The sequence below is a fragment of the Gymnodraco acuticeps genome, unplaced genomic scaffold, assembly GCF_902827175.1.
Source record: "Gymnodraco acuticeps unplaced genomic scaffold, fGymAcu1.1, whole genome shotgun sequence".
In the NCBI taxonomy this organism is placed as follows: domain Eukaryota; kingdom Metazoa; phylum Chordata; class Actinopteri; order Perciformes; family Bathydraconidae; genus Gymnodraco; species Gymnodraco acuticeps.
In genome coordinates, this window is record NW_022992009.1 from 546,893 (window position 1) to 571,713 (window position 24,821).

Here is a 24,821-nt window from a genome sequence, read left to right on the forward strand (position 1 = left end):
CCGGCGTTAGCTACTGTTAATGTTAGCTAACGTCGGTCACATCACAACATTGTAAAGTTAGCTATCATACTGTAAGAAACGTACTGTGAAATTCACAGTATGTAACTGGCAGCAATTGACAAGTTACTTACTGTAAAATAAAATAAGTAAGTAAGTAACTTGTCAATTGCTGCCAGTTAAATACTGTAAAGGTAATCACAGTATGTACAAGTGTAAAATGAAACAGAGTAACTTCCAAGTACTGTATTTGTGTTTACGGTAATAGTGTTTTAACTGTAAAATGAAACACCATTTTAAAGCTCACCAATAACTGCAGGGAGACAGCAACAAATCCATTTTTACAATGTATTCTTAATTGTTGAACGGTATCAAGAACATGTATTTTCTTGTGCTAAATGGGTGAGCATACCATGGCTACCACAAATGTAGTCTTCCATTGCATATCCCATGTACAATTATCTTCCATGTCTTATCAACTGTGCTTAAAGGCCCTGTCACACTGTCCCGAAATTGACTCCCGATGGACACACGAATATGGAATTGTGAATTTCGCACGAAGATGGCCCCGAACCACACACGAAGGCAACATTTACATTACATTTAAGACATACAACTGCAATGAAAGTACCAACAACAATTATGTTACAGTACTATGATACTGTACTGATATCTTCAGACTTTGTTCTTTACCTTATCGGTCATTATATGTAGAAAATATTACGTTTTCTCCGTAATGTTGTTTCCATAACAACAACAACTTCCTGTCAACTGTCCTTCAAAATAATATATTATATCCTTTTTAGTTTCACAGAACACAAATTGGGTTATTTACATAATATATTTACATGATTTTGTTGTGCAATAAAACAACCCGATGGACACACGATAAAGGAAATGTTCAAATTCGGCTCTGATCGTAGCAACATCGGGCCATTCGTGAGGGCATCTTAAGCCTTCGTATGACCGCCGGTGGAGTTTCTCAGGCTCCGGCAGTAACTTCGCGAGCGGTGGCAAAATCTTTGGCATGCCAAAAAATAGCCGAAGGACCTTGCGAAGGTTCATTTTCGTGTTGAATTTGTGTGTCAATTGTGCCCTTCGTAAGGCCATCGTGAGGGCATCTTGTTATCATCGGTGCCATCGGGCATTCGCCCCGATCAGAGTGAGGGTGAATGCACCGATGATAACACGAAGATGACACGATTTGACAAGATGCCCTCACGAGTGCCTTACGAAGTTGCCGCTCACGAAGTTGCTGCCGGAGCCTGAGAAACTCCACCGGGGGAGAGATGTAATACGGTTTCCTGATAAACGTTTTGTTTGATAGGCCTCAGCTGTGGAGAGTATGTGCTGCAGGAACGAAAGCTAGCTCCGGTCCTTTTCCTGTTAGGGAAACTGTGGACTCGATGTCCTGACAGGCTGGAGTTTGTGCAACCTACACAAACACAAGCTCACCATGATTAAAAATGGTGAAATGCAATGTAAAATTACCGAAAAAATACCAGCTCACTAAATCACAACCGCTCAAACCAACTACAAACTACTACCGCGGATTGGGCAGAGAAGGAGTCCGAGAAAGTTGCTCCCCCATGTGACGTAATATGACGCGTTTGACGTTAAAAAAAACAGGAGCAAAACGGCTCCTTTCTCTCTGAATTCCTTATGTTTCGTAAATCATATCAAATTCTGCATTAACCTTTTTAATTGTAATTTTCAGGCAAGGTTAAGCATAAATGTAGTAAAAAAAAAACCTGCAAGTTGCTCTTTAAAGAAGATAAAAAGTAAGAAAAAAACAAACCAACAATAAAATTAAAACAATTGAAACTTTAAGATATAGAAAATGATTTACATGCAATCTGGATATACCAAAACACTAGGTGCATTATACTATTGCAAAGTTTTTGTAATAATAAAATAAAATATGTGTTATGGAAGTGGATGTGAGGTAGCTTGTATACAAATGTGCAACATATTTGGAGGGTTGTGAGGAACAGGCAATACATAAATGAAATAAATTAAAAAAAGATATTGTTTGCCTAGTTTGCATTATTTCTTCTCGATAGTTATTCTGTGTTGAACTTCTCCTTTTCCTCACTCTCCCACTAGATGTTAAATGTCATACATTGCTGGCACATGTGCGTAAAATAAATGCACTATTTAGCTATAATACATTTTTTAATTGGATAACATTTCTCAGTTAGCCTTCCAGAAACACCTTTAGCCCCTAAAAGTAGCCAGATTTACTCCACATGTGTTGTATTTAATCTGTAATGTGACCTTTGATACTGATGATGTAGGACTTTTTTGTTCTTTGCAGTACTACAGTGTGTGTGTGTGTGTGTGTGTGTGTGTGTGTGTGTGTGTGTGTGTGTGTGTGTGTGTGTGTGTGTGTGTGTGTGTGTGTGTGTGTGTGTGTGTAAGCAGGCGAGTGGAGAGGGCAGATGTGTTGGCCAATTCAAAATAATAAAGAATGTAATAAACACATGTTTTATTTTTTGTGTTGCAGAGATGTGCATGCGCCTCAAACATCCAAAAGAAAAAAAAAGCATTTTTGAATACTGAACTGAAATGCTGAGCTGAATGGAGTTTTGTGAAAAGAGTCGTTATCTGAGGTTGAGGCGAGGTTACCGTGGTGATCAGGACCGTCCAGCGCATGCATACAGACGCAACCATACATATGAAAAACTGCCTTTCATTTAATCATATCTATACAAAACCAAGTCCTATTCTCACATTTCCTCTCACCTCTGAAGCAGAGCTGAAATCAGACGAATAAGAGATGTTTGATTTATTCTCCCTGCGGTACCAGAGGGGAGGGGCTTCACAACATCAGAGCAGCAGCACCAAAATCAAGTGAGGCTGATTGTCACTTCGGTGACTTCAGATACCGGCATCCAGTGTGACAAACCCCTCCCGTCTGGCACCGGAGGGGCTGAAAACAAACACATCTCCAGTGTGTGGACCAGGAGCTCGAGCACACTGAGGCATCACACAGAAAGGAATGAGTATTTGAATTAAGATCTAAAAAGAAAGGTTACTGGAAACCATTTTCACGGGTTCCCAGGTGACAAATATTGAAATTGTACTCAGATAAGCACGTATGAATACATTCAAAACGAAGGCAGGCTACCGAAAATGAGAAGTATATAAATATGTATTTTTTCTTTCTACGGCTTACTATTGATACAGTTAAAGACATCATATATTAAATATGCAATTTGACTGGCCAAAATATAATACATATGTTGAGCATGTGAATATAAGCCACCATGACTGAATAATGAAGAGAATACAAAATGTTTATTTCCATCCATTTAATGAATATGCTCTCCCCTTTTTTTATTTTCTAATTCATAGACATTTTTATTTTGCAGCTTATAACCCTTGGTCATTATTTTCAATTTGTTTGTCTCTTTTTTCCCTGTCATATTTGTTCTTATGCCGGGTGCATCGCATTATGATTAATGCAAAATTACATCAGGTTAAAGGTGGGGTAGCTAATTCTGGAGAAACCAGCTCGAGTGCGCTAGAATTTGAAAATATACAGCCGGAAAAAATCTGCTGGGCCGGCTCAGATGATTGGTCGTGCTTTTTACAGTACTACGGCTTCCACAGATGAAATGTTTTTATGGATTTGTTGTCAAAGCACTTCAGATATTCATTGCTATCGGGATGTTAAGAGCATTCCATCGAATATAACAAAAAGTGTATCTCGAGCCAGTTTCTCAAACTTACCTATCCCCACGTTTAAATAACTTATTTTCAGTTTTTACAGTGTTAACTTCCAGGTATTTGAGCAACATATAAGATAATAATATTTATATAATAGGGAGACGCAGACGGATTCGTAAACTATACTGCTTTTACCTTCTATATTTATTCATATTAATACCAATTGTTTAATTTAAGCAAAACGCCAGTTTGGTCTTGGAGAAAGGCAATAAATAAAAAAAAATAATTATAAATTATAATTTAAATATAGAAGAAAAAGATGGAATTTGTTTGAAGAAATGTGAATCTATGTATAAAAAGAATCCGTTGCACCATGATAATTATTTAACACAAGTATGTTTGTTAAAAGCCTTATTCTGGTTAGAGAAACAGTATAACCATTTTCAGTTTTTGCCACATACTGATATTTCAGAGCGCTCAGTGTGGCTGGAGGAGCGTTTCCTCCCTCAGCAGCTCGGTGGATTCCAGCCTTCACCTGCCACGCTCAGTCTCTGTGAGCCAAACTGATTTGGAGAGCAGAGCTCAGCCGCCGCCGATAACTGGCATCTGAACTGAGCATCTGGCAGAGAGGACGAGTGTGTGGCCTCAGTCACAAACTGCCAGAGTTTAGATAGTTGCTCATGTTCATTTATCATCCAGCACAAACTCAGGCAGATCCACAAAACCACTCACGCTCTCTCTCTGCTGAATGAACTGTATGAAGCCTCAGTCCTCATGCTAATGTCGCTAACAGGCTACAGGTGACAGTTTGATTCAGGTTTTAACATTAAAAAGTCTAATGTTCTCTCTTATTCTGTGAAGATGCGTATACAGAAGACTGACCTTGTGTTTTCAGTCTGATGTGTGGGTGGAGCAGAGAGGTGGAGGAGTTTATGAGAGCAGCTGCAGTAGACTGAGGAGAACCTTCAACACCATCAGATAAACACTGATTTTAACTGATCTTTTGTTGTATGTATTTTTATTAAATTGTATTATGAAGTCTCAAAGTAAGTCTGGTGAGCTGGTTGGGTTAAGTACATTTTTCACAAGACGTTTTTATGCAGAAAGACACATGCATTCACCAGGGATCTATAAAGAGAACTGGATACAGCGCTGGAGGTGAGACCCCGTTCATTCCTATGAAAGCTGCTCAGTAGTGGATGAAGCCAAAATGGCCTGACTCTAAAGTACAAAAATACCCAGATCTTGTGGGATCCGAGCCCATAAAGCATGCGCACATGTGTTTTCCTCAAGCCTTGCTATATTCAGCTTTTAGAGCATTTGACAACGTTTACACATACACTATGTGACACATGTGTCTGGTGTTATGCATGATGAATAAACAACACAACATAGAGTTTTCTCGTCTTTTAGATGAATCTAATATTGCAATTCTCCATATTATCATTCATATCTAATCTAAATAATTCATGAATGGTAACTGGACCATTGCTTCCAGATATGATAACATAACTTCACAATAGTACAGAGTACAACATCAATCACTACACTAATGATTTCATGATATTAGATGCTGCTGATAAGCTATGGACTTTTAAAGGTGGTGGAGTGTGTAGGAGAGAAGCTCCCTCTGGAGGGAACTTTGGGATTTTAGCCTTTGCAGACCACTTACATGCACAAAAACTGTTACCACTTTAAGATAAGACTACCCTTATAAAGGGTTTACGAATAGTTTGTAATTCATTTATTAATTAGGTTGTGAACCCTTTATAAATCCTTAATTTATAAGACATGAAATAAACAGGGTAACTGTGACCGGTTGCTTGCCAAATAGTGAGCCCACATTTATCTGTATTGCTAAGCCTTATATTGGCTACCTAGCTTACTTCGTCTTCTTCATCAGCCAGCATCCTTGGTATCTGTTGTTCACTGAGTTGAACCTTCCATCTTGATGTTTCATGGCATCTCTTATGACCATTTATTAATGAGTTACTAACATTTATAACTGCCAAAAGGGAGCCTTGTTGTGTAAAGTGTGAAACACATTTCCATTTATTAATGAGTTACTACCATTTATAATTGGTAAAAGGGAGCCTTATTGTAAAGTGTGAAACACATCACCGTCTATTGATGAGTCACTAACATTTATAACTACTGAAAGGGTGCGTTGTTTTTAAGTTTAATACACATTCACATTCACGCTGACCTAATACACATTTTTCACATGAAATGGAAAGTAAGATGAAAAAGAGCCAAGCAAAACATTTTATTCACACATGAAGACAATTAGGACTCAAAGTAATGACTATTTAGAATGACTGATACACATATTTAAACTAGGGCTGTCAGTCGATTAAAATATTTAATCGCGATTAATCGCATGATTGTCCATAGTTAATCGCGATTAATCGCACATTTTTTATCTGTTCTAAATGTACCTTAGAGGGATATTTTTCAAGTTTGTAAAATATGCTTTATGCAAATGTTTATTATCATTTGAACAATGACAAATATTCTCATGAATATTAAACACAACAACCTCTGAACATTACAAATATTCACCTCAATTCAACCTGGAACCTCTCTCATTCAATAATACAATACAAAGTGTGTGTGTGTGTGTGTGTGTGTGTGTGTGTGTGTGTGTGTGTGTGTGTGTGTGTGTGTGTGTGTGTGTGTGTGTGTGTGTGTGTGTGTGTGTGTGTGTGTGTGTGTGTGTGTGTGTGTGTGTGTGTGTGTGTGTGTGTGATGGATGGATCGTTGGAGCTATGTGCAACTCAAGGCATATGCTCGAACAGGAGCTGCCTGGACGCTGTAATCATGTTGCGCACTATCCGTGCTGAGTGTGCTGACTTTTCGTACAATGTCCCACTGTCTGGCTACCTGCATAAAGTCAAGTGCTCGGTGCAGTTGTGGCGAAATGTCGCTCCTCTGTTTTCATTGAAACAGCTCCTTATATCCGTTAGCGCAGCTAGCTAGCACCAGATGCTAACAACAACAATAAACGTAAGGTCGCTCGCTCGCGCCACACACCCTCCCGGTCCTCCCGATGGAAAAAAAATACACATGCGCTAATCGCATTAAAATAATTAGTGGCGTTAATTTTTTTTGCGTTAACGCGTTAACTTGACAGCCCTAATTTAAACATAAAAGCTTTTCTCAGACATAAATGAAAGACTTGGTAAGACATAATGGTATTCTGACTGGAAAGAGGACCATTCAAGAACCTTGAGGTGTTCCTCCAACAAACTCTCTGTACGGTTTCCTCTCAGTCTACGGACAAGTCCTTTGACGGTCGACCTAGCTTTCATTATGTTGGGTATGACTGCCAGTCTGGGGGTTCACAAACCACCTGCTGTGGTTTATGGTGTAGTGGTTGTACCCCATGCATGTTTATGATGTAGTGGTTGTACCCCATGTTACTCAGCACTCTCCTGTATGCCCTCCACTCATCACTAATAATATACTTCCTGACTTTACATGCCGTCTAATCAGAGGGACAAGGTGGCATCTTCTCCACTAGTTTCAACACTAGTCTCCGCCTATTGTCTTTAACTCCCATCATTCCGAAGACCCATGTCTTCCTTCTCCAGGTATGTCCAAAGCGTCCACGTGCATACTAACAAAAAATAAATCATAACATCATCTTAGTTAACAACAAAATGCACACAAATTACAGATGTTGCACATCATGTTTAAAAATGCCATACTTGTTTATCAGGTGCATTGTATAACATCATTCAACCCGTTAAGCCCCAAGCCTGTTTTTCAGGTCTCATGCTGCGTTCACACCGGACGCGATGCGAATATTCGCTTCACTCTAATCGCTCCTATCGCATCGCTCTAAACGCTCGAGTTTCACCGTGGCTGCCAGCTGTGTTTACTCGCATCATTCAAACAAGACGCGCTGGCTCGGGAGCTACAACTACAACAAAATGAACATATTTGACCGTGATTAAATTGTAATACATGTTTCTAAATGATGCCGACGTAACAACATACTGATACCGGTTAGTAAAAACCATGAATTAATGCTTGACAAGCCGGCAGACAGACGGCAGGCGAAACACCTTTTAAAATGCGTGTTTTCTGAATGGAGATTGGGTCGACCAGGCTAAGCTAACGTTGTATATGCTCACTCCACACTCATAACAACGGCCTACAGACATAAATAAACCAGTGACTGTATTCGCCATGACACAGACAGTCTGTGGTTTGTACTTGTTTAACTTTTGTCCAGTTTCTGAACAGATATGAGGAGCTGTGATCTCTGTGTGCTAACTGCTAACAGCTAACGGCTGATGTTTTCTGGTTGACCGTCAGTAACGGCAGGCTGAGATCCTCACCGCTGATTGGCTTCCGCGAGAACGCGTCACGTGAATTTGACGCTCGAGTTTAACGCCGCACCGTTCAATCGCCTCAATCGCGCCGCGTCCACCGCTTCATGCTTGCCGTCGGAGCGAATTCGCGTCTGTCGGCGTCTGTCCCCGTCTCTGCATTGACTTTACATGTAATCGCACCGCCCCCAAACATCGCATCGCGTCTGGTGTGAATGCAGCATCAGCCTTGAAAATGACATTCCCAGAACAAATGACTACATCTTCACTTCTCAAAGGGGTAAATTAATCATCTTGGTTACACTTCATATTAAGGTACACAAATTAACCACCAACTAGTTGTTAATTAACATGCATATTAGCAGTATATTGGGTCTTTATTAGTCATTATAAAACACTTATTAATGCCTTGTTCTACATGACCAGATTCTACAAGTAATAAGCCATTAGTTGAGAGTTTTTCCTCAATGACCCTCTAATTAGTGCTTATTTATTACAAGTAAGGAAGTTGTTGTTCATGAGTTTAGGTCTTAATATGCTCTGCTCAATATGGGCCTAATAAGGCAGTAGTACCACAAGAATAGTAATTCTCCCATAATAACACTTAACAAATATGATCTATTCTCATGTAACAAGACATGACACTATAAGTGTTAATTGTGTCTAAATAACTCAAAAATAGGGAACATGTTCTTAGATATAAATACCTAATTTTAAGTGAAGTCTTGTTCATAACCAATACGGTAGTAGTTTGACTCTAATTTACCTGAACGCTGACTATTAATGAACCACTAAAGAGAGGTTCAGACACATACCAAAACATGTCAAGTTTCTCGAAGGCTGAGAACACATATGCAGCCTGTACTTTTGAATAAAAACAGATTTTTAACAGATGTATGTATTTGTGATCATACTGTGTGACCTGCTTGTATGTACTTACCCAATAGGTGTACTGTTCTCTCTATGTGTTGTACTGTCTCAGTGTGAACAGAGATTAAACAGCCAGCCAAACTCTTTTGAGAGCCAGGGAATGAGCAGCCATGCTCCTTTATTGACTTATTTGCAGTCCACTGACATTCAAACAGAGTGAAACTATAACAAAAACAAAGTTACAAGGCACTATTCAGTTCACTTTCTCCTACTTATAAACAAATCTCCAGGTTCACTTTGAAATCTATAAAGAGAGACTTGGCCTTTATAATTTGGAATTGAAAAACGCACGACAATCGTTCTTCTCTGACATCATTACCAAAAACAAAAACGACGCACGTGCCTTGTTTGCTACCGTCGACAGACTAACTAACCCCCCAGTGTCAGTAGCCTCTGAATTTCTATCCACCAGGGCGTGCAATGATTTTGCCTTCTTCTTCACTGACAAAATTCAGAAAATCAGACAAGCAGTCAGTGCCTCTGCATCAGGAACAGCAAATGTGTTGTCTCTGTGTCCACTTAACATCAATTCAAAAACACCATGACACAATTCCATCAGATTAATGATAAAAACCTAGAGGAAATTATACAACTTCTGAAATCCTCCTCCTGCTGCCTTGATATTATTCCAACAGGATTTTTCAAAGATGTTTTTCGTTGCATGGCCTCAGATCTACTTCATATAGTAAACAAATGTCTTCACTCAGGTATTTTTCCACAGGCCCTGAAAACTGCAGTCATTAAACCGCTCTTAAAAAAGAATAATCTAGATGCTTCAGTAATGAACAATTACAGGCCCATATCAAACCTCCCATTGCTAGGTAAAATCATTGAAAAAGTTGTTTTTCAACAGTTGAGTAATTTCTTGCATTTAAATAACTGTTTCGATGTGTTCCAGTCAGGCTTTCGTCCAAACCACAGCACTGAGACTGCTCTTGTAAAGGTCTTTAATGACATCCACTTAAACACAGACAGTGGCAGAACTTCAGTGTTAGTATTATTAGATCTCAGTGCTGCGTTTGACACTGTTGACCACAGCATATTACTAGACCGACTGGAAAACTGGGTGGGACTTTCAGAAACAGTTCTAAATTGGTTTGAATCCTACTTAAAGGACAGAAACAACTTTGTTTCTATAGGTAAATACACATCTGAGTGGACAAATATGACATGTGGGGTTCCTCAAGGCTCCATCTTGGGGCCTCTTCTCTTTAACATCTACATGCTACCACTGGCTCAGATAATGAAAAACAACAAAATAAGTTACCATAGCTATGCAGATGACACACACATTTACGTAACAATTTCACCAGAAGACTATGCTCCAATTCAAACACTGAGTAAGTGCATTGAACAAATCAATGACTGGATGTGTCAGAACTTTCTCCAATTAAACAAAGATAAAACTGAGGTAATGGTTTTTGGAGCCAAGGCAGAAAGTATAAAAGTTAGCGCTGAGCTTCAGTCTGCAATGTTCAAAACAACAGATAAAGCCAGAAATCTAGGTGTAGTCATGGACTCTGACCTGAGTTTCAACAGTCACATTAAAACAGTTACTACATTAATACATTTCTGACCTCCTGCTAAATTATGAACCATCCAGATCTCTCAGGTCTTCAGGGACTGGTCAGCTTTCTGTCCCCAGAGTCAGAACTAAACATGGTAAAGCAGCGTTCAGTTATTATGCTCCAAATATCTGGAACAAACTCCCAGAAACCTGCAGGTCCGCTGCAACTCTGACTACTTTTAAATCCAGGCTGAAGACTTTTCTTTTTGTCGCTGCTTTTAATTGAACTATTCATATCTTAGACTGCACTGTAACTTTTATCCATGTATTTTGTCTTTTAATGTTTAATTGAACTCACTGTAACTCTTTATTTTTTTTAAATGTTTATTTTATTAGCTTTTCTTTTTAATGACTGATTTTAAATGCCATTTTCTTTCATTTTTTGTAAAGCACTTTGAATTGCCTTGTGTTGAAAAGTGCTATATAAATAAACTTGCCTTGCCTTACTTCCTGTACCCGGTTTCCTGTCTAACTTTCAGTACAAATTTCATAAAAATATAAATGTGCAAATATGAAACATACAGGTCAATATAAACTTGAATTGAATTGAATATCACCTTGCTATTGGCAGCTGAACTGTCAATACCCCAAAACATATTCTTATATATATATACTTTTGAGTTATTTAGACACAATTAAAACGTATAGTGTCATGTCTTGTTACATGAGAATAGATTATATTTTTTGTGTTATTATGGGAGAATTACTATTCTTGTGGTACTACTGCCTTATTAGGCCCATATTGAGCAGAGCATATTAAGACCCAAACTCATGTACAACAACTTCCTTACTTGCAATAAATAAGCACTAATTAGAGGGTTATTGAGGAAAAACTCTCAACTAATTGCTTATTACCTGTAGAATCTGGTCATGTAGAATAAGGCATTAATAAGTGTTTTATAATGACTAATAAAGAGCCAATGTATAAATATACTGCTAATATGCATGTTAATTAACAACTAGTTGGTGGTTAATTTGTGTACCTTAATATAAAGTGTTACCATAATCTTTTTTCTCAAAGCAATGATGACCTGGATGTAGAAGAGTCAGAATCAATATAATTTTTTTTAAATGTAAATTAAATTCAGATTGAACATAGTAAAACAATGTAAATTATAAAACCCATCACTTATAGTGAAAACCACCCTTGAATGATGGGATAGTAGACTAAACGCTTTAGGAATCCAAACCATAACACATAATTAGTACCCTGTATCAAGATTGATGCAACACAAGTGACAGTTGACCTTTTTAGAGAGGTTTAGAAAAAAAAAACCACCTCTGGAGTCATTTGGGTGTATTTTCCATATCTCTGGAACCCATTGGTCGATTTTGAACCATTAGAGCCAATATAATCGAGAGGGAAGTTCCAAAATCCACCTACACGTTACCATTGAGGAGTGAGAGTGATGCGCACGCAGTTTGTCATTTCAAAGTGACACAGAGACATTGGATTAACCTTCAGCAGCGTTTATCTGCGTTTTAATGCCCTTGAACACGACTTTTGATCAGAAAACAGCAAAGGTAAGACGTATTTGCCGTTTTGGCTACGTAAAGTGAGGTTGTGTGTTGTCTTTGCTGGCTTTCGCTGCCACAAGTTTTGGTCATGGAGTGATGATACTTATACCATTGGAATCTGTGGAATCTCAGCTTTCATATGATACATTGTTGAAGTATAACATATTTCTACCATGGGTTCTGTGCTAAGCGCGTTAGAATTTGTTCGCTTAGTGCTAATTCAGAGGCTCAGCATTAAACTTGTGTTTTGTTTCGGTAAAAATTGTTCATATCGTCAGTTAGCTGAGTTTCTTCCCGTTAAGTGGGTATGACACATTCATAGGTTGTTAAATGTTAAGAAGCCCTGAGACACAGTTTCATGAATATTGTTGTGTTTTGGGGTATGGGGTTTAACAGGTTAAGGATAATTATACAGTAATGGTCCATATTGATGTGTTGTTGTTGTTGTACTCTCTTGTACAATAAAGCCCAGTCTATAACTGCCGAACATAGGAACTGGGTACAGTTAGGGATGGGTATCGTTTGAAATGTATCGATTCCGATTTCGATTCCGGTTCTGCTTATCGATTCCGGTTCTTATCGATTCCCCGTTTCGATTCCAAAATCGTAAAATAAAGAGGTCAAACGTTTAGATAACAAAAATATATTTATTCTTAAAAGCTTTAACTGAAATTGTTACTAAAAAATATACATGCAATACAAATGTATTGCACAATAGCTGTGCTTTATTTTAACTGAGCTATGCCTGTGGCAAGCTATTAACAGGCATTACACTGTGCCTTGTCTTTTTCTTTTTTAGTGTAGTGGAGCCTCACTTCAGTGTGTTTACCGCGACCTATCTTTGGTGTTATGAAGTGACTGAGCTCGTGAAATGTCTACGGGAGGGCGGGGGAGCATCGCTGCGGGGCAACTGTGGACCTCTGTCGCCTGTCAGCGCAATTTATATGATGCCGTTTAAAAAAATGAAGGGCGGTGCCGGCCGTCAGCGTACCGAGCCGGCCGTCAACGGCCCGCTGACGACAGGCCGTTCTGTGATTCTCCAGGTCCGCCCTGTATTCCACCGGGTCACCGCAGCACCGCAGTGCAGACGGACCCGCTGGAATACAGGGTCTACCGCGTTTAGGAACCGTTAAGCAGAACCGAAATTGTGTATTTTGTATGGGTACCCGGTACCCGGCATTTTCTTATCGGTTCTCATCTGGAACCGAGTTTCGGTTCCCAACCCTAGGTACAGTACCTTCTCCCAGACACAAATACTCAAATAAAATAGTTTACTTTATCAGCATTGGTATTACCAATGCTTACTATTTATTTGATACCAATTTGGTAATATAATTAATACAAATAACAAGGTTTGGGTTCGTTCTTCAGATATGACTGTGACGTTAACGTGTAAACTCAATAATGAACTCCAACTCAACCAACCATATTGTAATATCTAAGTAATCATCTTGAAATATGACATTAATATTTGTAATATACACACATCTTATTGTGAGGTTAATTTCACATACATTACGATGCTCTTCAGCACTACTTTGACGTTAGCTTGTCTACATAATCGATCATAGCAAATCAAGATTAACCTTATCAATGCATAAAGTTACTTACCTAATAAAATATCTCTCTAACTTAAAGGGAGGCAATCCTCATGACACGCATTTTTTAATTATTATCATCCGATAAAACAGACCAGTCTTTTTTTTTTTTTTTTAAATCCGATGACGTTATCAGTGATTTTAAGCTGATTAATTACCGAAATAACATCAACCCTGTGGGCGGCGCCATTTTGACGAGTCACATGACTTATTTTACCGGAAGTGACGTGAACTATGCATTTGGTGTCGAGGACAAATTGACGTATGTGCTTTGTTCATGTTGTTTACTCTAGTTACTCTCACAATTCTATTGAAATATGCCTCATTGTATCGCGAAACATTGCTAAGAAGAAAGGGCTGTACCCGTTCAACCAAAGAGGTGCGTGGCAACCAGTGCTGTTCTCAATACAGCTTTTTCTAACACCACAGTGTCGAATTCCCTGTGTAAACATATGCAATCCAAGTCATCTGTGAACAGTTTATTTTCAAGCTCTTCAAGCTCATGACAACATATGTTCATAAGAGGATTGTCCATGGCTACACACCGATCGCAAGTACACCATTCATGTACAGGTCTCCCTACTCGCCCCCCCGAAATCAATTGCACGAGTAAAGGGATCGTCTCCAGCAAGATCACCGTGCTGTTCATCCTCATCGTCACTGTCCCTGGATTCCTGACGGTTCTTGCCACTTGGCTGTATGGCTGAATTCCCCCATCCAATCTCTCCACATTGCTCAACACTTCTTCCTCGGCTGACGAGTCCGAACTCAAATACTCCGCCATGTTTTCGTCGAATGAGCTGTGCGTGTGTTTACAAAGTGAACGCATCGATGACGTCACGACCTAGTTTTTCGGATCATGTGACTACTGAAAATGGCCAAAATGGCAGCTGCCTGACGGAATATACAGGTTTTGATAAAAAAGAGCTATAAAATCATTATTTACCGGGGAATATCGCTGATTTCTTCAGGGTATGGTTTAAACATAATGTTTCACTAAATACTGAAGTTTTTATTAACTATCTAATGACTTCCTTTAAAAGGATGACCTTATTTTACCAACCTCAAACAGAAGCCTTTGTTCTACAGTATTATCCCACTTAATGCTTAACACTTCTCTATTACGTTTTAACTTGGAGGCTACGATTAGCATCGTTAGCACATATGTAGCTACCACTAGCTTACTACATGCTAACCCTTAACATCCATTAACGTTAGCTGACTAAAAACATAAGCAACACATAAATAAAGTACTCAAATTTCACTTACCGCAAAACTGCATTCATGCACCGTCTGTTTTATGCCCCGGCCACACGAGGACGAAAACGGCTAAACGCATAGGATTAACACAAACGCAATCGCAAAAAAGCTTCCGTCCACACGCAATAGTCATCCGGATAGTGTCTGTCCACATGAGACAGCTCCGTTTAGCTCCAACCGCTGGAGAAGCTGCAGTACATATGCAGGAGCCTGTACGTGGCGCTGTAACTTCCTCCACAAAAGCAGCGAAGAAGCATGGTTGTCATGGTTGCCCTTCTGTTTATTCTCCGCGGTGGGGGCCGAGGGAACCGGGCAGAGTTTTTCGCCAGTCAACGTGTATTAAAGTTTAAATCTTCCGGACAAAATTATAAAAGTGCCGGTCAAAGGTCTTCTTTGTTATTTATTGAGCTTTAAACAAATGAATAACGAATCTATACAATATAATAATAAAATACATGGAGCCTCTCTTTTTCCTCCCTCTCTTCGGACAGCGCCAGTGTCTGTTTCATGCAGCAGCTGATCCAGTAATGAGTGACAGTAAAAATAAACATATTTATAACTAGTTTAGGTAGTTTGAGAGGTATCTCCGTCCTGTCAGATTAGACTTCACTCGCGTTTATGTCCATATCGAGAGAAAGATAAATAATCTGAATTCAGTGTGTCGTTTACTTTGATGCGGGGTTGAGCAGCAGAGGTGGGGAGAGGCGGGGCTATTGCCTCATCATTATCACAAAATGATCGTATAGGGCGTACACACGGAGCCGTTGGACCCCCCAGAGCGTTGCGTATGCCGTTCTATCCACCTTGGGACCCGTTATCGTTTCCGCAGTCGTTTAGTGCCGTATTCGGTCGTCCTCGTGGGGCCGAACGGTCTATATAACACTAAACAGTAACGCAAACGACCGTTTTCATCCTCGTGTGGCCGGGGCATTAAACGCGGAGCGAGTCACAATAGTACGATATAAGCATGAAGAATAGTCCACAAGGCAACAGCACAACAAACACGGCAGAGTTCAAGTTATGTTCCCCGGATGAGCTGAGCAGGAAGAGCCCCTGTAGCATCACGGAGCTGCTAGCAGAGCAGAAAGCTAACAGCAGCAGTCACTGGACAGACCTGTCACTCGATGTGACCACGCCCTAATTTATGCATAACTTTAAGGCTTAAAGGTGGGGTAGGTAAGTTTCAGAAACCGGCTCGAGATACACTTTTTGTTATATTCCATGGAATGCTCTTAACATCCCGATAGCAATGAATATCTTAAGTGCTTTGACAAAAAATCCATAAAAAAATGTCATCTGTGGAAGCCGTAATACTGTAAAAAGTACGACCAATCATTTTAGCCGGCCCGGCTAAACGGATTGGATTGCCGCCCTGTCTGTCAGCCTTCCATCTCGTGCACGCACAAATGTATCTCGTGCCCTCATTGGGCGTGCCGTCATTGGGCGTGCATTGCAGCAGTACTTCAATGACTCGCCAGCAACAGGCGGCCACTTTCACCAGTCTGCTGACGTCATGTGCGCGTTCATGTGTGTTGGAGGAGGTGCTCTGTAAGGAAGTCTGAAGGAAGGGGCGGATTCTTTTCGGCTGTGTACTTTCAAATTTTAGTGCACTCGAGCCGGTTTCTGAAACTTACCTACCCCACCTTTAATATAACTTAAACAAATTATAAATTGTAGTAACTCATAAATAAATGGGAATGTGTTTTACACTTTACAATAAAAATTGGTAAAAGGGAGCCTTAAGGCTCAACTCAGTGAACAACAAATACCAAGGATGTTGGCTGATGAAGAAGACGAAGTAAGCTAGATATCCAATATAAGGCTTAGTCATCTTGCCAAATAGTGAGCCTGTGTTGATGTCTATGTTAGAACTGGTTTATAAATGGTTCTTAATGATTAATAAAGCGTTTATAACCTAATTAATAACCTCATTATAAACCCTGTATGAATCCTTTATAAGGGTAGTCTTATTGTAAAGTGGTACCCAACAACCAATAACACGAGGGAAAGAAACAAAAAGGATAATGGGGCCTCTTAAAATGTTGTGGTGTATTCTAAAACGTTTAAGTTTAACAGTTTCCTTAACTTTCATTGGAGAAACATTTGTTTTTCATTGTTGTTATATGAATGAACATATTTTATGTTTTAATTATTGCAAACATAATTCTCTAATAAAGGAATACATAATTTAATAATTTAATACAAATGAGAGGGTCTAATTGTCAGGTCCCCAAAAAAAACATTTGTATTTATAATATCCAAATCTATGCGTGCTGCATATTGATTATTGATTTGAGCTGTCAAGTGCTTATTTTGAAGATATCCAAATATGGTGACAATCTTCCAAGCTGTCAGAAGTTCAGTCTCCACCTTGTTTACGGCTGTTTGTCTCGAAGAATCATTTGAACCGATTCTATTTTAATAAACAAAAAGCCGTGAACATTAAAACTTTCAATCTTCTGTCAGAGTCGACAGGAGAGAGGAGCAGCAGCACTCTCTGTCGTCACACTTGGCCCCAGGCGGAGGCTTTTATCTATCAAACTTTACCACACCAGGGGGTCTGCTGCTATTTTAGGCCTCCAATAATGCTTTTTTTCCTGCCTAAATTTTCCTGAAGTTGGTGTTTGTTGCTGAGCAGCTAATGCCAAAACTCACACAGCTACACACACACGGTGACTGGCTGGAGGAGTTGTGTTTGTTGCCTGGGATGGAGGTGCTGGCTTCAACACTAACAGACTGAGGAGAGGGGGGTGGGGGGGGGAGGCACCATCGGGGCCCCGCTCTGTTAAACCACTTCACTCATTATGAAAACCTGCAGACACAGATCTGGTACTACAGACCAGCCTGCTGAATGTTATACTTTTATATAAGATAGACTGAATCTCAGACAGAATGTGGGCAGATCAAGTGATAGAGAGGGTTTTAGAAAAAAAAAACAAGAATGAAATCGATGTATTATGTTGGATTTGCAAAAAATTATTGAAAAAAATTATATTGCATTTTGGGGTTCTCCCTTCCCTGTAGTGTGTTATATAGGTTTTTGTGCATGTAAATGGTCTGCAGAGGCTAAAATCCCTGTGTTCTCTCCAGAGGGAGTTTCTCTCCCACACACTCCCAAAACTGACCCAGGAAGACCACAGATTCTATACATTTGAACACCCACAATGCAATGCAAGGCAAGCTTATTTATATAGCACTTTTCAACACAAGGCAATTCAAAGTGCTTTACAACAAATAAAAGACATTAAGAAAATGGCATTTAAATCAGTCATTAAAAAGAAAAGATAATAAAATAAACATTAAAAGAAAAAATACTTGGATAAAAGTTACAGTACAGTCTAAGATGTAAATAGTTCAATTAAAAGTAGCGGCAAAAAGAAAAGTCTTCAGCCTGGATTTAAAAGTAGTCAGAGTTGCAGCGGACCTGCAGGTTTCTGGGAGTTTGTTCCAGATATTTGGAGCATAATAACTGAACACTGCTTCTCCAAGTTTAGTTCTGACTCTGGGGACAGAAAGCTGATGGAGTGATCATAATTTAGTATGTAGTATTGAACCATACATTTGATTATTGTGGCAATTAGAAGAGAGAAGCACTTATTTTGATATCTAAAAACCTTTGAAAACGGGTCAAACAGGAAGGTTCAGAAACTTCAGCTTTGAAGACGTTTCATTAGAAAGCAAACAGCATTCAACATGTTTGCTAGAGCTCAAGGATAAACACAGTGTGTGTTTGTGAGTATACAAAACAACTCCACAGGTCACCTTTAACTTTAACATTACATACATATTCTATTTCTGACATACCTTTAGCTTTTCAGAGAATTTTCTTTGATCAGAACACTCCGGGCTTGAAGGACTTCTCAATAAACAGTTTTAACATAAAATACAAAAAGGGATCACATAATGTGAAAAGAAAAACAACAATTCAACCAGAACCACATCTATAAAATAATAACAGCTGACAAACCTGGCAGCTCTCTTACCGTTTATCCAGTCAGCCTCCCAGATGTGTCATCTGTCATCTTCCTCTCTCTGTCCAGGAGCAGATCCCGCCCCCTCCTCGAGTGTCCGTCCTCCAGCCAGCTGCTGAACATCTCCCGCACTCCTCCCCCGACTCCTCCGTTCCGTCCCCCGTTCTTAAACTCCACCAGGTTCTGCTGCCTCAGTCTGTTGGAGTCAGTCACAGGTTAAGATACAGAAACTCAGAGATGCTCATATTTACTAAAACATGTTCGAATGTTAAATCATTACTGGTGATTGATGAAAACGCTACTAAACCATTAAGATCCAGAAACAGAAAGGTGCTTATCACATGACATGTCACTTGTCAGACGCTTTTATCCAAAGCGACTCACATACTCAATACTGTGGGCAATCCCCACAGGAGCAATTTGGGGTGACGTGTCTCAGGGACACAACGACATGCTGACTGCAGTGGGGTTTGAACCTGTGCCCCTCTGATCCCAACACCAACGCACTAGTCTGCTGCGCCACACACAGTATTGTATCTTACGATAAGGATAAGTTGATATAAAACTTTTTTTCAAAATACATACAGACCAGTGTCCCCCTATCCTAAATTAGAAATTGTCTTTCGGACCACTATGCTTTCTTAAACAAATTAGGTGGCACTGTAAAGTTAAGACGCAACCAATCTGTCATATATTTAATTCTAGCAGATTAAGGAAAAAATATCTATCAAATAATATTTGAAATCTGTTTTGATTAATTTTTGTTTTATTAACAAAGGGAACAGTCATCATGTTCTGTTATTTGAGATACTAAAGCTCACAATCAGAATAAACAAAAGTGGTTCATAATTACAAAATAATTACATTCTGAAGGACTACATTCTCTTCGTGCCTCAATTGTGTTTAAGCTAGGACAAACTTCATGTCTGGGTTTACATTTTTGGAAAATAAATTACAAAATAATACTTCATTAATTAAAAGGTCACAATTTACTGTTAACCTTTGTTATCTAAAGTAGATTTCAGAATTGTTTCATTGGATTTACTTTTAAAAAGCAGCAATAATGACTGTAGAAGAACCATGCCTTCCTGTCTCATTAATTTTTAGTTGTCTGTTCATTGTTCTTTACAGAGTGCGTTTTGTTGTGTACAGAGTTTATAAAACCAACAAGAACCAGAAGGTTGTCAGTATGCCGTCAGTGCAGGTTCATTCCGTGGTGCTTTCCATTCCAGAGTTGACTCATGGGAAAAATTAACTCTTGCCTAAATGATTGTGGAGATATTGGTTTCCAACCTAATGGCTCTGTTATTTAGCCAAAGATCTCCCAGGCTCCTGGAAGAGAAGGCAGACTAAATAGAGTCGCTGGTTAATGTCCTGAAACAATGTTAATGTGGCAAAAACAACACAAAACTCACTGAGAGGAAGCAGGAAATGTGTTTGTTACGCACCCCAGAATAGGTGAGTAAAAACAGAGGAGGTTGTATGCTATATTATATAAATTAAATTGACTTGACTGTTTTCATGTGACATGCTTGGCTAGAAGCACTGCATCATATTAATTTGCACGAGTGTTAGGGTTCCATTAATCTAACCCCACCAATATGTCCAGTTTAACGGACAAGTTTAGGAGATGGATATCCCTCATTGTCTGCATTTATTTAGATGTATGATATGTCTCTCTCTCGTCATTTGTTTGCAAAAAGACAGGAAGCCCATATTACATTGCTTGCAACCTTGTTTGACCTTGTAACCCTTAAAGTCCTGGTAAAGTAAAATCAAATATTTGTTTCTAAACGCATTAATACATGTAAGTAAAGAGCTGAACATGTGAAAAGACTCTGAATATTGTCGTTGTGGAGTTAGACCATGAAACAGTTTTTCATAATTCATGTGTTTTTGATTTTTTTTGGGCGAGCCAAAATCAAGGTTGATGACTCACAATAGATATTCTTAACATAACCCTTCCCAGAACTCCATTTCTATACTGGAATGCAGACCATCAGTGGATGGGCAGTTTAAACTATTTCTTACCACAGTCGATGGTGTACCGGCCATTTTGCCATCCCATCGATGGGCAAAGGTCCGTCATAAAGTCCAATGTTTACAGTGGTTATCGACCCTAACTGTCTTTTCACCCCTTCTGCTTGCCTGTCATTCCCCTGTGTTCGAGAATCTCCAACTTATATTTAAGTACTTCAGACAAATGTTTGGAATAAGTGTGACAAAGAATTTGAGAGAACTGTTACTACTCAAATCAGAAAGGCCCAGAGAAGTAAACAAAATACATATAAAAAGTGTTTAAAATTATGGAACCAGTACCTGCCAGCAAGCCGGTCGTGGAGCTCATCCTGCTGTTGACTGCTGAGGCTATGGGCGCGCTGATCCATCAGCCAGCCCAACTCAACCTCCAACATCTTACTGCTGTGGTTGTTTGTCAGGGCTCCTTCTTGACAGCGCTGGAGGATGTTGGGGGGAGAGTTTTTGGGTGAGTACACAGGCTGCCCCTGCCCTCCATTCACAAAAAGTTCTGTCAGCTCCATGTGGCCGCTCTGCAGCCGGCTGTCGTGGAACCAGCGGGCAATTTCGGCGCGTCCTGTCCGACTCTCCATTTGGCTGATCTCCTCAGGGGAAGGCCACCGCGTTTGAGCAAAATCGTCGTCGAGGAGGGCCTGGGATCTTCTGTCTGGAGGCACTGAGCAGGAATTAGGGTTGGGGATGGAGGGTGCAATGATGGGCATGGAATGCGAGGGAGTCAAAGGGCTTTTAAGATGGCCCACACCAGTGCTTGGCTTGTGAATCCCATTTAGCTGTAGGGTTTGGTGTTGTTGTTGATGTAGTCGTTTCTTAGTGATGGCAGCAATGCCACCGGTGCCCATCCTCTTAGTGCCCATGGAGTTAAGAAGGGCTTGTTCCAGGTTGTCGCGTAGTGCACGGCGTTCCACAAACCAACTCTCGATTTCCTCGTGAGACAAGTTGGTGCTGCCCGCCAGATTATCCACATCATTAAGAGTGGGAAAGCCATTCCTCAAGAAGTTCTCCTCCAGTATCTTCAGCTGTTCCGCTGTCTTTCCTTTCATCCTTTCCAGCAAGGGGAATTGGGTCAGGACTGAGGACTTTTGATGAAAGTCTGGTTTCAGGACTCCAGCCAGCTCACCACCATCCAAATGTAGGACACCATTGTGCTGAGCCAGGGAGTTGTGATTGTGGGACCATTTTCCGTCTGTACGAGATGTCCCGTTGGCCTCTGCCAGAGGATAGAGTACTTTATCTCCTCTGGGGTAGCTGGATTTCCAATCAAATCCTTGTTGCTCTTTTAGTTTCTTGCTATCGAAGGGAAACCCTGGAATCTGGGACAGGGCTTTAATAGGAGCCCGAATTGACTGGATAATGGTTGACCTTCTTATCTGTTGGCCATTGAGTGGTGGGGAGTTTGGCAGCTTCTGATCAGAAGCTGCCAAAGCATGAGTATAAAGGTGCTTTTCTTTGGAAGTGATAGGCGAAGTTATAGGAAAAAGTAAAGGGTTTTGAAATGAAGGCGCAAAGATAGGCGGAGGAACTATCAAGGGCCTTGTTAAAAATTCTGGAAAGACTAGGGAGGGCAGGGACACCACTGGCTTTGTTTTGGTGTTTCCTAACGTAGAGAGAATCTTCCCTTTGGACAACAAAGAAGATGATGATGAGGGCGGTGGCATTAAAGGCACAGTTGAGGATGGCCACCTCATCTCAGAGGTGACCAGAGGAACTGCTACAGGTCTCCTCGTCTCCATTGGGACAGGGGGCGGAGCCATTGGGAGGCGGTCTTTTGGAGGAGGGGGAGGGGGAGGAGCCATGAGGCCCCTGTCTTTAGCATTGCCAGAATGGGGGGCAACTGCCATTATGGGCCGTTTAGCCTCCGGGCCAGACACTGTCATTAGATGTGTTGGCAAAGATCGTTTAATAGCAAGGCTGGAACTAATTGCAACTTCACCGGGAGAAGTTGTGGTGGTGACTACACTCAACCCATTGGACGTAGTGGTCCGGACGTAACTTGTGTGTCCGACTGTGGTGTGGACAAAGGTCTGCTGGGTGGATTTGACAGACGGTTGAGCGGCAGTAAACGTGTGATGTGCAGGAGGGATGGAGCCATTGAACATCTTTTTCCTGGATTCTTCCACCTCCTCTGGGGACCAGGTGATGCCTTGCTTCAGCCGCTGGGTAGTGAACCAGACCTTGATCTGATCCTCCGGGTGCTTGGAGGCAGCCGTCAGCCACGACAGCTCAGCATGCGTTGGGTAAGGGAACTTGTTAAAGGACGTGATTAACGTTAAATTGTCATCTAAAGAAGGGTTATATTTGGTGGTGTTCAAGGGAACAGCTATTTTTGGTACAGATTTAAAGTTAGGCGGACGCTGGAGCATTGGGGTGACATGCGAGAGCCCTTGAAGGATATTGGGTTCGGGGATGATCACTGTTCTGTTGATGTTGACTGCTGTGATTTGATTCTTCTGAGTCTGGCTTTTCAGTTTCCCCCCTTGATACAGTGACTGGATATTGTCGGGGATTTTCACTGTGGTTGATATGCATGGTGGAAACATAAAGCTGCTGTTGCTGTTGTCCTGTTCATTTGACATTATGCATACAACTGAATTGTCCTTGCCTTCGATTGTCTGTTCTAAGATAGTCTGATTGTTCATTTTTATCCGCTTGAACTTAAAATGTGTCTCGCCCGGGTGCTGGCTCTCGTTGTGCTCTGTGAGCGAGTCAAACTTCTTGGTGTTGAAGTTGCAGACAGCACAGAGGTACAACGGATTGAGAATGACGTTAGGGTGGCTGGAGTCTACGTGATCTTTAAAGTCATTCAGGTTCTGTGTAGAAAACGGGCAGTATTTGCATTCATAGCCTCTGGACTCTTTTTTCTGAGGCAGCGGGTCAGAGTCCACCTCTTCCCTGTCCTTCTCCTCTATGGTTTCTTCATCGTCAATGACAGGGGGTTGGTCTTTTTCTCTCAACTGCTCCGTTTGTTCTAATGGCTCAGTATTCTGGGTTTCCACTGTTTCTGGAAACGTCTGCTGGTCTGGTTTCTCTGAGTTCTCCTGCTGGAGGTCTTCTGCAGTTTCAGATGATTCTGATTGTTCTTTTTCTGTCGCATAGTTGTCCGTCAATATTTCCATATCCATTACCTCATTAGGGTCATCTTGCTCTTCATGCACGACTCGGACCATGCAGGGGGTGGAGGACTTTCTACGACTGGACATGATGGTTGCTGCTGGTGGTGTTAATAATGGTTGTGCTGGTTGTGCTGGTGTTGCTGATTGCGTTGAAGATACTGCGGTTTTTGGCTGCTGCTGGTGCTGGCCGAGGACGTCAGTGAGTTGGTTTATGAAAGGAACTTACTTGGGTGGATTGGAGCTGATGGCTGTGGATACTGGTAGGTGGGAGGAGTTTAATCTCCAGTGTGCAAGTGGGAGGGCGAGAACCGGCTGACTGTGCCGGCCCAGGACCGGTTGTGCAGTGGCGTCTCCCGCTCACTGGCAGTGTCAGCTAGCGACCTGGGCGTCATGGGAGGGCATCACAGACAGCAGCGGCTTTCAAGCTGCGCAGAGACAAACACAGAGAGAGAAAATGACATGTTAATATTGTTTGTGTTCAGTGAACTGAGCTGAAGCCACTTGGGAAAAGACAGTCATGTTGATATTGTTTGTGTTTGAAGTAATGTGCTGCATTCAACCAGAATAAGACAAAGAATGGGAAAAATGCATGATGGGCAATGACAGAAGGGTAACAAATAGATAATTTGCACTTTTGTTAACAGCAAAATCAGCTTTTGGTTCTGTTTTTTTGAGAGATGTCAGTTCAACCCAGTATAAAGCATAACACACATCAACATCAACAGAGATTGTAATACTCACTGGGGTCAACTGTACCAAAAATATGCGCAGTTTTTGTACTATTATGGAATACCATTTTCTTCAAAGACAAGTTACAGTAGGTG

At 40.6% G+C, this 24,821-nt stretch overlaps 1 protein-coding gene across 6 annotated transcripts in view; it reads right to left on the reverse strand.

The window, feature by feature from the left end:
• Positions 1-24,821, reverse strand: part of LOC117536479 (zinc fingers and homeoboxes protein 2-like) — a 221,862-nt gene that overhangs the window by 18,107 nt on the left and 178,934 nt on the right. For 5 of the 6 annotated variants that reach the window (XM_034201372.1, XM_034201369.1, XM_034201370.1 and 2 more), the window contains 2 exons: positions 21,170-24,422; positions 18,863-19,046 (listed from right to left, as the gene is read on the reverse strand). In XM_034201372.1, coding sequence (XP_034057263.1) covers positions 18,866-19,046; positions 21,170-24,084 — 3,096 coding nt within the window. In that variant the 5' untranslated portion in view covers positions 24,085-24,422 and the 3' untranslated portion in view covers positions 18,863-18,865. Of the gene's footprint in view, positions 1-6,711; positions 7,289-18,862; positions 19,047-21,169; positions 24,423-24,821 lie in introns of those variants that run through there. The other variant, XM_034201371.1, reaches the window with a different exon arrangement.